Source organism: Harpegnathos saltator, unplaced genomic scaffold, assembly GCF_003227715.2.
Source record: "Harpegnathos saltator strain DR-91 unplaced genomic scaffold, Hsal_v8.6 scaffold594, whole genome shotgun sequence".
NCBI classification, from domain to species: Eukaryota; Metazoa; Arthropoda; class Insecta; order Hymenoptera; family Formicidae; genus Harpegnathos; species Harpegnathos saltator.
In genome coordinates, this window is record NW_020230420.1 from 603,219 (window position 1) to 619,821 (window position 16,603).

General features: G+C 49.4%; 2 protein-coding genes across 5 annotated transcripts in view; one reads left to right on the forward strand and one right to left on the reverse strand.

Moving 5' to 3' along the window:
* The window catches only part of LOC105186297 (testis-specific gene A8 protein), a 108,514-nt gene extending 94,092 nt beyond the window's left edge, over nt 1–14,422 (forward strand). For all 3 annotated transcript variants that reach the window (XM_011146383.3, XM_025304183.1, XM_011146384.2), the window contains exons 5-8: nt 5,880–6,185; nt 10,594–10,764; nt 11,541–11,615; nt 11,706–14,422. In XM_011146383.3, coding sequence (XP_011144685.1) covers nt 5,880–6,185; nt 10,594–10,764; nt 11,541–11,615; nt 11,706–11,756 — 603 coding nt within the window. In that variant the 3' untranslated portion in view covers nt 11,757–14,422. The remainder of the gene's footprint in view (nt 1–5,879; nt 6,186–10,593; nt 10,765–11,540; nt 11,616–11,705) is intronic.
* Nucleotides 14,423–14,598: 176 nt separating this feature from the next.
* LOC105186298 (COMM domain-containing protein 8) lies at nt 14,599–15,798 on the reverse strand. Of its 2 annotated transcripts, none has more exons than XM_011146385.3 (5): nt 15,664–15,798; nt 15,383–15,525; nt 15,153–15,314; nt 14,837–14,989; nt 14,599–14,771 (listed from the first exon to the last, which is right to left on the reverse strand). In XM_011146385.3, exons 2-5 carry the CDS (start codon nt 15,446–15,448, stop codon nt 14,616–14,618), a joined length of 537 nt encoding a protein of 178 aa, XP_011144687.1. In that variant the 5' UTR covers nt 15,449–15,525; nt 15,664–15,798; the 3' UTR covers nt 14,599–14,615. The 2 variants fall into 2 exon arrangements, with proteins under 2 accessions (XP_011144687.1, XP_011144688.1); XM_011146386.3 differs by having other exon boundaries at nt 15,383–15,574.
* Between the last annotated feature and the right edge of the window lie 805 nt (nt 15,799–16,603).

The following is a 16,603-nucleotide window of genomic DNA, read 5'->3' on the forward strand; positions in this document are numbered from 1 at the left end:
GGTATGTAGATGCATGCACAGCTCAACGATACGTCCGAGCTATCTCTCGTCGTCACCGCGAAGCGTGAAACACGCGAGACGCGACCTAAAGAGGCTTTTACACGCCGGCTGCGAGCTAGTCAGCTTAGCCGAACGGCTCTCGCGGCCGGGCGCGCGCCTCGCGTCTTTCGTGTCAGATTTCCATCTGCGCGGGATTATTAACCGTCTCGAGTCGCGTGCCGAGCGACTCACGAAAACCGAGCCGTCGCGAGGAGATCAGTGATTACTCTTCTCGCTTGTTCCCCGCCGATCGGAGCGCGTCGCGGAAGCAGGTTGATTAACATATTCGCGACCGGAACGTCCGTAAACGTCCGCCGATTCGTACGAATCGTCCAGAGACGCCCATGTTTGTTCAAACTCGCGTCTCTCGACGCGATGTGTGAGAGAAATTTTTATTGGCGTACACACACCGGGAGAAAAGTGTGCGTTCCTTTCCGAATCGAACTTGATCGCGAGAGTCGAGCGAAATGAACGATGTATTTATTCTGTTCGACGAGCTATCACTTTAATCGATTAATTCACGCCCCGTTTGCGCTTATCGCATGTTGCGGAGTCTTCGTGGAAATTCCGTCGTTACGTAGAAAGTCGAGCTTCTTCTTTTTACGAAGCATCCCCGTCTCGTAAGAGGCGCGGCGGTTTACGGAAAAGTTGGACTTTCTACGCAAAAAGATGGAATTTGCGAGGCTCCCGCGACGTCACGTTGAGCGTGAGGTCGGGGGAGAGGGGTCATACGTGTATAAGTGGATCGTCATAGGCTTTAGCGCTAATCTGTCTCGCGATCTCGTTCGATCAAATGGCGAAATCGTCGTCGAGCACGGTGGAAACGGAACGAGCGTTTCGAAACGTTTCGTATCGATGCGCAGATACGGCCGAACAATGGACGGTTTCTCTATGACTATCGGCGTTTTTCGACTCCACGCATACATCGAAATGCGTCTCTCCTCTCTCTCTCTCTCTCTCTCTCTCTCTCTCTCTATCTATCTATCTATCTATCTATCTATCTATTTCTCTATCTCTCTCTATCTCTCTCTCTCTCTCTCTCTCTCTATCTCTCTCTCTCTCTCTCTCTCTCTCTCTCTCTCTCTCTCGCGCCAATCGCGTTTACGTTGGACCGGTGCGCGCGATATTACCGGCGGACATGCTCCGGTGAACCGGATAAATGCCAGTAATTTATATCAGCGAAAGAATGGCGAAGTTAAAACAAACGATAGTTTGTTGCATGTGTATATATATATATATATTGCAGACGCGATATATACGTGCGCCCTATCCGCGTCTTCCACTTCGCGTTGTACCCCGTCAATTCAACGGATGGATCCATTAGAAGAGGGAAAGAGAAGAAAACTGTGCGACGTTCCGCTACGTGTACGTTTGAGAGAGAGAGAGAGAGAGAGTGTGTGTGTGTGTGTGTGTGTGTGTGTGTGTGTGTGTGTATGTTCGATGAACATGTCGTTCACGGAACGCCGATACGTCGATGGGTCTCGCGAAACACCTGCGAATCATTAGCGGAGCCATTGTCTAAGTCACGCTCGTTAAATACGCAGTATTACTTCCGGAACGTCGACGGCGCGGCTCTCCTTGCTCTCTATTTCTCTCTCTCTCTCTCTCTCTCCCTCTCTCGTATCGTAATTTTCCGATCCCCAGATCGCACCCTGGTAATGTTCATGATTACGCGTAATGACGGTTCGCCGCTTATGGTCCTCTGGGAACTCGTTTGCGAAAAATTGCGGAAAACCCTCGAAGAAAAAGTAACGATTCCCCGCAAACGCGGCATTGTCATGCGAGCCACGAGTAGATGAGTTCACGAAGAAGAAGATGAGCCGACTCGTGTTCAGCGCTCGTTAGAGCGCTGTGACTGTAATCAAAGTGACAGAACGCGACAGCTGTTCACGTGGTGCGCACGCGCGCGTGCGAGTTGCCTTGCTGGAGCTAATTTTTTTTCCTGCCAAAGCAGGAAATTGATTTCAGTATCGACGAGCGCCAGCTGTCCTGGGCGCGCGACGGCAGATAGGATATAATAATTCGCAGTCGGATGAACGCAATGTGAATCGATATTGCGTCACCGACGACGTCCCGGCTACCCTTCCCCCTCTGGAAGTTTTGACGGGACTCTCTCGCACTCAGTTAATTTCGCTGCGTATTTTTATTTCCACGCGAGGAGTATCTGCAGTGGGAGACTCGAGACCTGAGAAAAAAGTAGTCTTCTCCGCGGGAAACTTTCCGCAGGGATAAGTTTTTCGAAGGATACTTTGACATCTTCATACTCGAATATCCGCGGAAACTGGAAAAATGCGGGGAACGCATCAAAGCGCGATCTGCCTCGCGAATCCACCAAGCGAGACACCGCGGTCGGTGAGAATTTGCGAAAGGAAGAAAGGGAGGGGGAGGGAGGGAGCGAAAAGAAGAGAGAACGGGCCATATCAGTCGCGCTCGCGACCGCCGAGATAGCCCGCGCGCGTGGTCTAATGCATTTCTAATGTTCCTCATGCCTGTGAGGGCATAAAAGTTCCAGCACTTCGCCGGCTCCGGCTTTTCCAAGCTCGGCCTCGTTTTATTCCCGCTGCTCGCGCGCACGCGCGTATGCTCATTCATGAGCGTTAGCATTTTTACGGGGGCGATTAAAAATTTAGCCGTCGTTCGTCAGCGCGCGAAATTAACTCACTCCCGGTCGTCGGAAATGCGAAATGCGCTTGGCCAATGTAACATTAATGGCGGCGGCCGTAAACGGTACACTCCTCCGCGAAATTGCTGCATATTATTGCACGTTTCGACGACATTGAAAGATAAATGTGCGGAGCGCTCGCAGGTAACTCGATTCCCTCGGTCGGCTTTCAAACAGCTGGAAACGTCGGAAGCTACTCTTTCCGTTTAAATGTACGCACAATAATGTCATTCGACCAACGAAAGAGAGTGGGGGGGGGGAAGCATTATGCGCCGAGGGTGTCCCTCTGTCTGTCTTGCTTTCGCGATGAATACATTCATCGAGAGCATCCTGAAAAGATGTACTCGCTTGGTAACATTTCAGACGAAAACGTTCCTCGGGACGATTCAGATATAGCATGTGTTTATATCTTAATATTCCTCACTCTCATCTTTACTCTCAAGATAATCTTATCGAAGCGTCACATCGCCGCAGCATCCTCAATACGAAGAGCAACCAAAGTTGCGACGAAATTGCGATAAAATTTGCTCACTAGGCAAGAATCGACCGCGCGCGTCCGTTCCCCCGCCGCGGAGAGATGTGCGATCGGTGTGTGATGTTTTTCCTCCTCTTTTTTTCTTTCTTTTGGCACATCTCATGCATCGGGCTGTTAACCTACTCGGATTTGGTCGCCGGCCAACGGCAATTCGGTGCGTATATAGGAAAGCGGCCTCACAATTTCTCGATCGATCTCGTCGTCGTAAGAGGATACCGGAAGTTCATTACCTCGGTACTTGCCCCCTCTTCTGGTCCTCCTTGTGGACAATGACTCTCCGACACACAATCCTGGCCGGCCGCCAGTTTTTGACGTGCGTTTTTACCTTTTGGTATTAGGCCAAATTCTCGCGACGCGAGCCGTCCATTTACGGTTGCTTTCACTTCGACATCGCCGTCATCGTCTTTGGTCGTCGTCTTCGTCACTATGCTCTGCGGCTAAATATCGACGGCGACTCAGACGGAAGCGGAAGAAGAAGAAGAAGAAGAAGAAGAGTCCCGAGTGGAAAGTTCCCAGCGGAATCGGGAGCGAGTCGCGGAACTCTTCTTCGGAGACTCGTCCGATAATATCGATTGATCCGCATTGCGTAAATTAATTGGCACTCATTCGGCCAACCGACGCGCCTCATCTGGTTTTTGCGAAGCGTTAAAACCGCGGAGCGGTTGAATAAATCAGACGGGAGAAGGAGCTTTCTCTGCAAGGGAAATGAGATTGTGTTTCTGAACAGCGCCGAGGTAAAAAGCCACGGCGAACGCCTCTCAAGTGCCTCTCTCCCTCGCCCCGCAGCGCTGTAATTCTTTAAGCGAGAGACGCTTATATTCTTTAGGAAAATCCACAGTGGGAGCAACAGGGAGAGAGAGAGGGGGGGGAAGCGGGGAGAGGGTCGAGAAACGGCTGAGCGATCGATAGGGAACGCGGGACAATAAAGCACGCGAGACGCGTTTCTCACGTCCGGTTTCTGTTTCCCTCTCGGGTTTCAAGAATTGATTTTGTCTCGCGCGGCCTCTCGCCGTCTCGGTTGCGCGCGAGCTGAAAGTATCACATCGAGAGTGTTTCTCTCAACGCACACAGACACGCCGAGGGCAAGAGATGACCGCCGAATAAAGAAAGCGTCGAGCGCGCATGGTAGTCTCGTCCGAATGCGGGAGAAAAGAACATTTTTCTGTATATTGATCCTGCCGTTGATCGACGATTTATTACTCTCGATTCATTGCGACACACACACACACACACACACACACACACACACACACAGAGAGAGAGACAGACACGTGTGTGCTTGAATATTTATCACTTAGGCGACCGTGTATTTATCAGTTTGCATCTACATTCGTGCGCGGAGGCGGCATGCTCCGTCTTGAAGAACGGCTGGAGATGCCGACGGTTATTAAACGGCCGTATAGAGGAGAGCCAACTAGCGCAAAGTAGACTGAGCGATCTGCATATCTCGGTTGTAATGAGGACGACGAGTGTCTCGGGAATTTGCGAGCGTAATAACGCGTCAACGGAACGTGCCTGTACCTTCACACCGCGCTGCGCGTACTTCTTCATCTTTTATCAGGATATTACGTTACCGTAACGATAACGAAATTATATACGAGCGAACGATACGGCATTTGCCATCGGTGCGTCGTCACGCACCTCTCCTATCTTCTCTTCTTTCAGCGTTTCTCGTGTCGTTAATCATGCGACAAACGCGCCGCGAATCGCCACCTCTCGTGCACGCATGGTGCGTAATAATTCGTCGGGCGACAAAACGTTCTCGTCCGCCCTTATTACGCGCGTGTTGACGGAATTACGATGACGTTTCGTCTTAGATTAAAAAAAAAATAAAAAAGGAGGGAAATGGGAAAAAAAGCTCATTGACACAGTAACACGATTGGCGGCTCCTGAAGGGTGAGAACGTTGGTAACTCGGTATCCCACCGCGCTTCCACTTTGTACCTCCTCGCATGCGGCAGGGGTACGAACACTTCTTTACACACCGATCTCTCTCTCTCTCTCTCTCTCCCTCCCTCCCTCCCTCCCTCCCCCCTTCTCTCCTCTTTCTGTCTCTTTCTCTCACTCCGCTCTCTCTCTCTCTCTGTCTCTCTCTCTCTCTCTCTCTCTCTCTCTCTCTCTCTCTCTCTCTCTCTCTCTCTCCTCTCTCTCTCTCTCTCTCTCTCTCTCTCTCTCTCACTCTCTTTCGGTTCACGCCGACGTACCATTAAGCTGTTCACCCTCGTTTTTATTTGAATCGCTCGGAGAGCTCAACCCTTGGTTCGAGCGAACGCGCGCACGCGCGCGCGCCACAATCGACCCTCGTAGCGCGAACACAAAAATGGAAGAAAAAATAATATCCCGCTCGACTGAACCAACAGTGTTCTCCGTCGTGCTGCGTCCGCGCGCCGCGGCGCAAAGACCCGGCTCTCTCATTTTTCACTCAGGCTCCATTGGACGGCAAAACGATCGGATAATCGGCGTGAAATCATCGTCCGCTTTTCGCTTCATCCTCCGTACCGTCGAGTTTCCGGCACATCGGTGGCCGCTCGCTCGTTCGCTCGATCTCTAAAACCGGGCCGGACAAACACGGCCGCGCGCGCGCGCGCGTGCGTTCCACATTGTGTAACATCTCTGACGGGAAATGCATTCTTCGTTGTTTCAGGGTGGCGAAGAGGCCGAGAGCGCAACGGCGGCCGCGAGCAGCCCCGCGGATGAGAAGTCAGCGGTGAGCAGTCCGTCGGCGGATGAGCAGCAGGTAGCAGCCGCGCCGGTGGCAGCAGCAGCCGCGGCCACGTCGGCCGAGACGAAGGAAGAGGCCGCTGCGGCGTCGCCAGTAGCCGCCGCTAGTCCCGCCGAGGAACAGAAAGAAGAACCCACTCCCTCCGCCCCCACTCCCGTCCCGTCTGCCGAGGATAAGAAAGAGGAGGCGGTCGAAAAAGTCGAGGCGGCCGAGAAAAAAGTAGTCGAGGTCAGTCCAGCCGGCGGTCGGTCCGTAGCGGACCCGATAGAGGTCCCCGTCTTCCGAGTCCAGCCAGTCGCGACGCCGTCTATCATTGAGAGGAAAACCAGTGAGGACCTCCCGTCCCTGCCCCCGTCCAGTCCACCGCCAACCCCCATAGACCCGTCGCCCTTGCAGCAGGCTCGGCAGGCCGCGGCGAGCGCCACGGCGCTCGCCGAGGCGCTCAAGCTGCCCGCCGAGGCTGCCGGCGAGGAGGAATCGTCACCGGCCGACGTGTTCCCGACGTCGTCCCGCGAGTACGTTCCTCAAGAGAGCCGCGCGGAGCCCGTTCCCGCTAGCGCGCTCCCGAAATCGTCATCACCCGCTCCCATCTCCTCGACAGACCTATCCTTGTCGACGGAGACGACCTTTATCCACGCGAAGGTAATAGAGAACCCGCCGCCGCCACCGCCGCCGCCGCCGCCGCCGCCGCCGCCGCCATCATCATCATCATCGACGGTGGTGGAGGCCGCCGGGATCGAGTCTCGAGATGTCGCGAGGCAGGTGGCGGAGACGTTAGCGGGTATTCGTGACAATGAGGGGGGTGAGATCGATCCGAAGGTAGAGAGCGCGTCGGAGAGCTGTCCCGTCGCAGCGGAGGAGGTGTGTAAGCACCAGGAAGAAGGTGAGGCAAATAGGGTGGAGGTGGAGCAGGAGGAGGCGCCACGAGTGGCGGATACGGCGAAGCGCTCGGATGAGCCGCTCGATGAGAAAAATATACAGAGCCAGGTGGTGGAACGCCAGCCGGTCTCTTCGAGAGAGCTGGACCCGCTCGTTGACGTTGGCGTCGGCGAAGTCGGCGGTGCACGCGACGATGTCGTCGTCGTAACAGCCGCGGTAACAAGCGAGCTGAAGTCTCCCGCGGAGACGGAGCCGCTGGATCAGTCGACGGTGAAGCACGAGATGAGAGTCGTCGACGTTGCCGCGCCGGACGAAGTTACGAATGAGACTTTGTCGGTCGTGGAGTGTCAAATAAAGAGCGAGATAAATAATCTCGCAGACACAATGAAGACAGATGTATCGCCTAACGCCGGATATGATGAAAAAGCCGAGGCTGCTGCAGCCTTAGCGCCGGTCGAAATTGATACAAATGACTCTTGTCCGACGATAAAGGAGCATCTCACGTTTGAAACTGAGCAAACGGAGAGCTCCTCGCGGCAGGCACCACCGGCGGCACAGTGCGTGGAGCTGCTGGGAGAATCATCGGATTTGCATGTTCCTTCGGCTGACAAATGTTCGGATGATAAAGCAGTGGAAATTGCAGCGCAGCCGTGCGAGAAAGCGATTGAACCCGAACATAATTACGCGAAAGACGCGCCGGAAGATGCCGAAGAAGAAACAGCGATCGTCTCGGAGATCTCGCCGAAGCAGACCGAGCTTGTCGTAGACTCCGAGGAAGGTCCTCTGTCGGTTTCGGACGATATTCTGGTGGAAGCCAAATTGGCGCTGGTTATCCCGGAAGACGATAGCGTGGAGGAGCTGACCGATACCACCGAGTCGGTGAAGGTGATCCCCGAAACCGACGAGGAGAAGATCGAGAACGAGGTCGAGTCGGACAACGCGCTGCCCACGGAGGAGACTCTGATCTCCGAGGAGATGGAGGAGTTCTCCGCACCGGAAGATGCGCCGATTGTCGAAGCGTGCGAGCAGTTAAACGACGCAAAGATGACGGTCTACGTCGAGGACGATTTGCCGCCTCCTCCACTCGCCGAAGACGCCGCTCTGTTCGGCTTGCGAGTAGTCGAGCCTCCAGGCGCCGCCGTGAGCGCGATCGACGCGGAATCGACGACCGCTGCTGTCAAAGGGGATCCGGTCGTGATGTTTTCCGCGACTATCGAACCAGTCCACGTAGAACCAGTCATCGCAGAACCAGTCACTGCGGAACCAGTCAGCACAGAACTAGTCACGGCATCCTTCGCGCAAATCGAGCAAATGGAGGATATCGAAAGTAGTCGTCTCCGTGCGACACCGCCGGCCGAGTTCTGTCTCTTGGACAATTCAGAACCGTTGCATTGTTTGTCGTCGGAATTCCCAGACCCCCCGACGGATTTCCCGTCGCTGGAAGTCGGCGAGAGTCAGTCGAGCGAGCCCCAGACGTCGTCACCTCCCTCGTCCTTCTCCGAGAACTTCCCCGTCGCGACGGATCTCCCCGGCCTCCCGATGCCCGATGACACGGGAATGCCCAGCTTCGACTGTTCTCAGTCGCACCTCCCGAACACATGCGCGAACACATCCGAGCCAGCAGCTTCCGCCGAGCAGCTCGCGGCTAGGCCGAGAGACCCGACAGAGGCACTCCTCACACCGCCCACAAGTCCCAATTCCCAGTCCAACGCCAATGTCGCGCCCGACTTCGCGACCACCACGCACGATTGCCCGCAAACCCTCTCGAACGACGAGGACGGCCGGAGCAATAGCGAGTCGCAGACGACGACGGGGGAGTCGGTGTCGGTGAGCGCAGCACCGGCTTCCTCGTACGATCACTCGGATGTTGAGTTGAAGGAGAGGCTGGCGGCCATGTGCCTAGCGGAGACCGAATGCCAGGAAGGGGCCTTGTCGTGTCAGTTGTCGGCCGCCGTCCTGTCGACTGCCGCCCAGGAGCATCACCAGGTGACTAACATGCAACACAACCTCCTGGCATGAACGCGGCCGGCCAAAGTTCTTTGGCGGGCGCTTCGTTCCACGTTTATCTACGTCGTACGGTCCGCACAATATATACTGTCTCTGTGGTTATACTCCGAAAGATATCGACTCCCCCGTTTCCCCCTGCCCCCTTCGTCTCTCCTCTTCAGCATCCTTACATCTCGCAGAGAATCATTATCTCATCCATCCGGTGCTCTGTGTCGTCCGGGGATTGACGCGTATCATCGAGTCTTCCCGCCACCTCGAATCCCGAACGGCGTGCGTTCCGCTCTTCCGTCCCACGTCTCCGCCGTCCACTTAAGCGGACACACCACGGTCCCCACCTGCTTTTCCGCCCCCGTTCTCTCGACGAAGGGTAACATCGAATGAGACTGACAGCGACGTCCGGGAGATCTTGCACGATTCTCGTCTGGAAGGGCTGTCGCTTCTCGCCGTTGTTCGACCGATGCACGAGCAACTCCGGAGCTTCGGTCGGTCCTCGGAGTCTGCGAACCGTTCAAGTCCTCTTCCCGGCTCCCACGAAGCTCCGTTCCAACGCCTGAGGGTCTCGTCTCGTATGCATCCTTCGTTCTGTGCGAACGTGATTAACAACAAGCGCCTACCTCTATCTTTCTTTCTCTTTCTCTCTCCCCCCCCCCCCCCCCTCTCTCTCTCTCTCTCTCTCTCTCTCTCTCTCTCTCTCTTTCTGTCTGTTGCTCGATGTCCTCCGTTCCACGGCTTCCACCCAGCTCTCCCTCATGTTGTTTATACCACGACTACCGATTACCACCTGTGTTGTTTGCCTCTTGGTTTTCTTGATAATATTAACACGACTTTTATGCGGCTAGTAAAGAAACCGAACGTATACGCTGTAGTAGAGCATCTCCTAATTTTGTAGCGCGGCGAACAGCTCGGGCCCTGCACTGCCGCGGGCACGATGCCACTTACCTCTCGTAGAGGAGTCTCTTTTCCTCGTGGAATTGAGAATGCTCTTATACTAATATAACATAGAACGCCCGAGTTTTCTTTGTTTCTTTTTAGAGGTACCTCTAGTGTGAAATCTCATTGATAGACGTAACAGCAGTTGGACTAATGACACGCGCGTGGTGTAGCTGGCGTTATATATATATATATATATACACACATATACATATATATATATATATATATATACATACATAGAGGCGATAATATGTACTCGTTAGAAGAGCTCGATATACTGTCGTGCTGCTCTACGTAATCTGCATCTGTTGTGTCGTCAAGCATCTTGTAATGCGCATGCCGAGTTTTCTTATCTGAGGGTTCGCCAGACGAGGGTTTTTCAATTCTTTACGCTGCTCGTAAGCATGACGGAACGATTCTGCTCGGCCGCCACGCCGTCCGTTACACGCTCATTTTATATCGCGAGAGGCAAGGAAAGAGATCGCTCACGAAGCGCTCTCCTCTTCGCGAGAACGAGAACTTTGCCCGGCAGAATCGATCTTGCGTCTCTCTTTTGTCCTCGTTACAGCATGCTGGGATTTGGACTTGAGGAATCATAGAGATGGGTAAACAGAAGGAGAAATTGAAAGGTTGGAGCAGAAGGGGAGAGAGAGAGAGAGAGAGAGAGAGAGAGAGAGAGAGAGAGAGAGAGAGAGAGAGAGAGAGAGAGAGAGAGAGAGAGAGAATGTGTGTGCGTGTGTATGGAGGAAAGAGTGAAACGGCCAGAGACGTACAATATACGACGAGCAAGTAACGAACAGAATTGATACTTTTGCAGAGCGCTCCGGAAGCCGAGGCGCCGGTAGAAAACAACGTGGCCCATGACGCCAGCACGACGGATTGCAACGACGAACCTCCTAAAGTCGCACCACCGGCCGTCCCGACCGAGGCACCAGCCTCCCCGCCAACAGCTCCGGCCATCACCGAGGACGTCGCCTCGGTCACCAAGGTGATATATACATATGTTCGCAGTCTAGCCGCGGTCTGAAGATTATAATCACGTACGCTACGTTCGTGCTATTATTAGCCCCGGAGTGAGTCATTGACGATGATGCGGATAGCAGCGCCGATCGATCCTCTTGTTTCGAGTACATGTACAAAGAGTGTCTTTAACACCTCCGCACGCAATGTCGTGCGGTTTACTTTGTTGGCTTTGCTCACGCGCGTCTTTGTGTTGTGTGGACGCTTCAGTGAGAAAGAGATCTGAAAGTAATATTAAATGATACGGTGCGATTTGCACACAAAGCGAGATTGCGAAACGTAGTGGATAGAGAGAGAGAGAGGGGGGGGGAGAGAGAGAGAGAGAGAGAGAGAGACGACTCATCGCTTGCTCAAAGGGCGCAACTCGAGACTTCCGTCTCCAAGAGTCCACTCGAGTCTTCAAAGTTTTAATTATCGACATTTCACGGACGTGTGAAGAGACAAAGTTTGATGATACATCTCGTGGTAGCAGCACTCTGTATGCTGGGTGAAAATTTCTTAGATACTTTGAATAATAAGATACTTGGTAATTGATATGATTCTTGCATACATGATGATCGCCGAGAGATCATTCACGCTCCGTGAGCGTAAATGAGCCTGAAGGTCATTATCGAGTATATACTGACCGACGAAGATTAATGAGCGAAGGGGCCATCTGATCATTAATATAGACGACCGCACCTTTTTACAGTGAGCAAGCAATCATTAACGACATTAATGCTTTTATTCTCTTTCTCTTTAAAGGCTATCGAGGAGATTGACATAAGTGATAAGGCGGTCGCAGCGGCAGTGAACGAAGCTATCGAATGCAACACGAACGTAAGTGTTTTCGAGCCGGTATCAATCTTCGTCCGTTACTTTGAACAGCCTGCGATTAACATCCCCTTTTTCTCTTCTTTTCTGTTGCAGGAAATCATCGCCGATGCGCACCACCAAAACAACATAAACGAATACGAATAAGCGCCACTAACTGAATTGTATTTTGGGAAGAAGAAAGTTCTTTTCTCTCGTTAAAACCAAAAAAGTATATTATATAGATATGTATATTTGGACCATTCCTCCAACTAAACAGAAAAAAAAACGTTCTTTCGTTACGAGCAGCAAAAGGGGAAAACGGGGCGACGATTACGACGACGATGATGACGACGACGACGATGTTACCGCGGCATCGCCTATATCGCAAACGATATAGACTCTATAGTAGGCCTATTAAATATTAGACGGCGTTTGACAGCAGGGTGAACGAGAATACATGCGAGAGAATCTACGATCTTATTATTTAAGAACGGGATTAACGAGGTCGTGCACTGCGCGAACGTTCGATTCTGAGGGGCAGCACACAAGGGGGTACCACATACGCACACATACACATATGATGCAGTGATGCATACATTCGTATACATTCACACATGCATACACCACACCACCCAATATGCCGTTTGCGCACAGAGTCTCTCACAGAGTAAACGACACTCGTTATTCTTTGTGGCGCGCGGTCAGCGCAAAAGTGTCGATTCTTCTTTGAGCCGTGCTCAACCGCGGGCTACAACGATCGGCCCTGCTGTGTAGAAATTTTTAAAGTGTCATTATAATTGTTACTGAGGTAAGTCTAATATGCTCGAACAAGGCGCGACGGACAGGCGATAGGAGCGATTAATTAAGATCACCGTGACGAGATAGGGAGAATCGTTCGTCGTGCATTCCAGAACAAATACTCATTGGATGGCGCCCTGCCGTAATTACGTAACTATTGTACTCTGGGAGCGAAAGTGTGTATAAGAGAGAGAGAGAGAGAGAGAGAGAGAGAGAGAGAGAGAGAGAGAGGCGGGGGAAGGGAGAGGGAGAGAGAGAGAGAGAGTGTGTGTGTGTATGTGAGAGCGATTGAGTGAGAGTGAGAGAAATAGAGCAAGAAATTGATAGAGCCAGCGAAATATAAAAGAAGAAATCGAGAGATAGGCTGTGCATGATATAGCGATTGACGGTGTGAAAGGGGAAAGAAAATGATAGCGCGTGGAACAAGGAATATGGTGTGTACGGCGAGATAGAGAGAAATAGGGAGAGGGAGGGAGAGAAAGAGAGAGAAAGCCACGAATGTGTGTGGGATATATCTGCGCCGCGGTGAGAGCAGGAAACGGACGGATGCACGCGAAGAACGATATGGAGAAAACATAAGACGGAAGATTATAGAGCGTGGCTCGTGAGACATTCAGCAAACGAGCGATATAATCGCACTCGCATCGCGATTTCGAGAGAGAGAGAGAGGAGGGGATAGAGCATCCGACCTGTTATTATTACTTCGCTCGTGTTTTCTTCGCGGTCCTTAGTTTTCCTTTTTCCGTTTTACATCTGTACAATTGAGACGTATTACGTTGTTGTAACGAGGAACTGCACCATTTTTTAACATGACTTTGGTACGTGCGCGCACACGCGCGTGCACGCAGGCACGCGCTTGCAAGCACACGAGGAGAAAGAAAGAGAGCAGAGAAAGAGAGAGAGAGAGAGAGAGAGAGAGAGAGAGAGAGAGAGAGAGAGAAAGAGAAAGCAAGGGAAAGAGAGAAAGACAGACAGACAGAGACAAAGAGAGACAGAGAGACGTTAACACACGAGACACATGCAAAGGGACATTTACACCGCGTATACGTATATACGTACCATGGAGCATACGAAATAAAAGTATATACAGTAAGTCGAAACAAGATGTAAGTGATATATTAATCTAGACTATAGAGAATGCGTTTGTGTAAATTCGGCGTTTATTCGACATGCTACTTCTCCAATACAAGAGAGAAACACTTACGACGAAGCCTAATCGTAATTTTTATGATAATCATTAAAGTATCGCCTAATTACAATTTACTACGAAGACATGCACAATTTACCACCCGGAATGGTACCTTTTTCAAGTTTTTCATACGATGTTTCTACGTTTATACGGATCTCCAGAAGTAAAAGAATAATTATTACGTACGAGAAGCTTTTTTTATTAAGACCGTAGCGTAGATCGTAAAGTTAAACGAGAGAGAAAGGGGAGAAAAAGGAATACGCATACACACGTGTGAGACACGCTCCGATTTCTGGAGAATAATCAAGTGTCGAAAGAGGAAAAAGAGAGAGAGAGAGAGAGAGAGACAAAAGAAAAAGAGCGAGCATGCTTGCTCACACGTGTTCATAACCGGCATTGATTTCCAAGCGGTACGTGTTATGATATTGATAACGTGCGTAAAGGCGGGAAGTAAAATTAAAAAGTTGTATAGTAAAAAAAAACCACACTCACGAAATATCTGTCCGCAATGATCTTTACAACGAAATTACATCGTCTTCTTTGCGACGACGCGTTTTCGGCGACGAGAGCATACTTCTTATCGAAATTTTTCGCGAGCGACGCGAGACTGATATCCGCGCTTACAACACCTATTACAATCGTCATCGACACTCTGAGGCGCCATCGAGGCAAACCTCGCTCGTTTATTTATTTTGCGCAGGAGACTACAAAATTGTGAATGAGACTTTTGGATCGAAGCCGCCTCAGACGCGAAAGTACAGTCTCCAGTATCTTCGATCAGCAGTTATAATAGTAACTATTCTACATTTATCTATAACCTATAATAAACTGTGAAACAAGTGTACAGTGATGAGTAATTATTTTATTGTAATACCTGTCCTGTACAATCATAATACACAGTATTAAATATGTAGGAATGTATATATATAAATATATATATAAATATATGTATATATATATATATATATATTATATATATCACGTATATTTTATATATATATATAATTTTAAAGATATATATATATATATACAAAATGTTACACTAATACTTCTAAAACATTAATCATTGTTTCTAATTCATCCTTATTTAGTTCTAAATTAATTATTCGCCGAGAGTCCATGTCCTCAACTATGAAATCCAATTGCAGAAGGGATTCCCGCAAAGAAGCCATCTTGCTTGATCCCATCACCAGCTATATCAAGTAATGAATCTGTTAAAGTTGATATTGAAAATATACAATGATTAATAGTGCAATACCTTTAATCTCCAATCAAAATTAGTAACAGTTGGTAATTTCCTTTTGTAATGTTCCTTCAATAAAGCATTTGTAAGTTGTTCCCTGCGTACTTTTAAGCAAGTAAGAACATTTTGTTGCACTTGCTCTGGTAATTCATGATATTCTTGTGGCATCTGAAACAATAATTTGCAAAGATTTTCATTATACAATTAAAAAGAATATAATTTGACTGAATATAGTTTGGATAATTTATCCACAGTATCGTATATCAAATATTTAAAATCATTTTACAGCAAAAATGTTCACAAGTATATGCAATTTTTTTTTAAACCATACCTTCTCGTCCACCATGTACAGTGATGCGGGATTTTTCAATAATGTTGATAACAACTTATAAACTCCTTCATATTCCGCCCTGCTCCAATCCATACTGTTAATGAATTTACGATAGGATGGTCCTGGACGGCCGCAAATTTCGTCAACGCACGCATGGAGCAACTTAATGTTAAAAAGAAAGTGCTTTGTAATAGTGTTAATTAAAAAATGTGTATCTTTGTTTTATTTACCTCTTTTAAGACGTCGCTCTTCTCTTCACTGAAGAGGCTAATATACAACGATTGGCTGCTCTTCATTACTGATATTTATTACAATTTCTATCTTACATATACATTTTTCTTCCTTTCTTTCCTGGCTTGTAAATCTTTTGTTACTGTCAGAGAGCATAATTGTTAAGTTAGATTATTGGGATACCACACATTCTGTAAATCTCAATAATTACATAACCCTCATTTGCACATTATTCGGTATAATAGATTTTTCTTCAAGTAGAACTTTTCATATTACATACATGCATTTAATAACAGGAAATTGTTGTTAACTTGTTCAAGTATCACCATACCCGGCTGCGCACTACACGTTTAAGGTTAAAAAACGAATACAACCGCATCTGACAGGACTATCACCTCGATTTCTCTTCTGGACGGTGGCGGCTCGTAGTGGAGACTTCGAAACTATTAAATGCAATTCAAGCAAAGGTAAAAAAAAAGTCTATGGTCTGTTCGTTTTAGCTGCATTGCTGAACTGGTGCATAAATAAATAATAAGTTAGAGAGAGACAATTATATTTTTTGTCACACTAACTTATTGCATCAATTCAGCAACGCAGCTAAAAGGAACAGCCCTAATTCTCTCGAAATAGTCAAAGGTTTAATAGATTTTCTCTGTCGCTAGATGGCGCCGATTGGTTCATTCAAGACTGGGTAAAGCAGAACCACCAGAGGGCCTGACCAATAAGGTGCAATCGCGGGTTAGTTCGCCGTTCAATCAAAGGGGGTTGATCTTGAATTACCGATGTAACTCTAGGTCGAGTTCGGTTCGAATATTAACGGTCGTTCGTAATGTGATGTTATTCGCGTCGTGTTTTCTCGTCGAATTTTCGCGAGTGTAGTGATTGTGGTATATGCAGTGTAGTGTGTCTCACGAGATGCGAAATCTCTGTGATTTGGTGTTTAGATTTGGAGATAAAAAGCATCGGTATGCATTCGCCCGCCAACCGCTGATCGTTTCGAGCTTTCGGAGTGATTCAGTGCACATTACTAGCAGTGTGATTCTCGTTATATTGAGGCGATAATGGATTCCTCTGTATATTTTCTGTGTTTCCGACGTTGTCTACGTCTACGTGATCTACATGCAACGCCCTAGGATTATGTGAATCAGCAGCCTTCCACCGGTGCTTTCTTCACCTTCGCTTGCCTAACACGTCGCCATTACCGCCATTACGCAGTACAC

Excerpts from the sequence above, each read along its gene's own strand:
- LOC105186298 (XM_011146385.3), bottom strand. The coding sequence starts at position 15,448 with ATGAAGAGCAGCCAATCGTTGTATATTAGCCTCTTCAGTGAAGAGAAG. Across the intron at positions 15,315-15,382 it reads AGAGCGACGTCTTAAAAGAG|TTGCTCCATGCGTGCGTTGA; the intron begins GTAAATAAAACA and ends TTTAACATTAAG. Across the intron at positions 14,772-14,836 it reads ATTTTGATTGGAGATTAAAG|CTGGTGATGGGATCAAGCAA; the intron begins GTATTGCACTAT and ends TACTTGATATAG.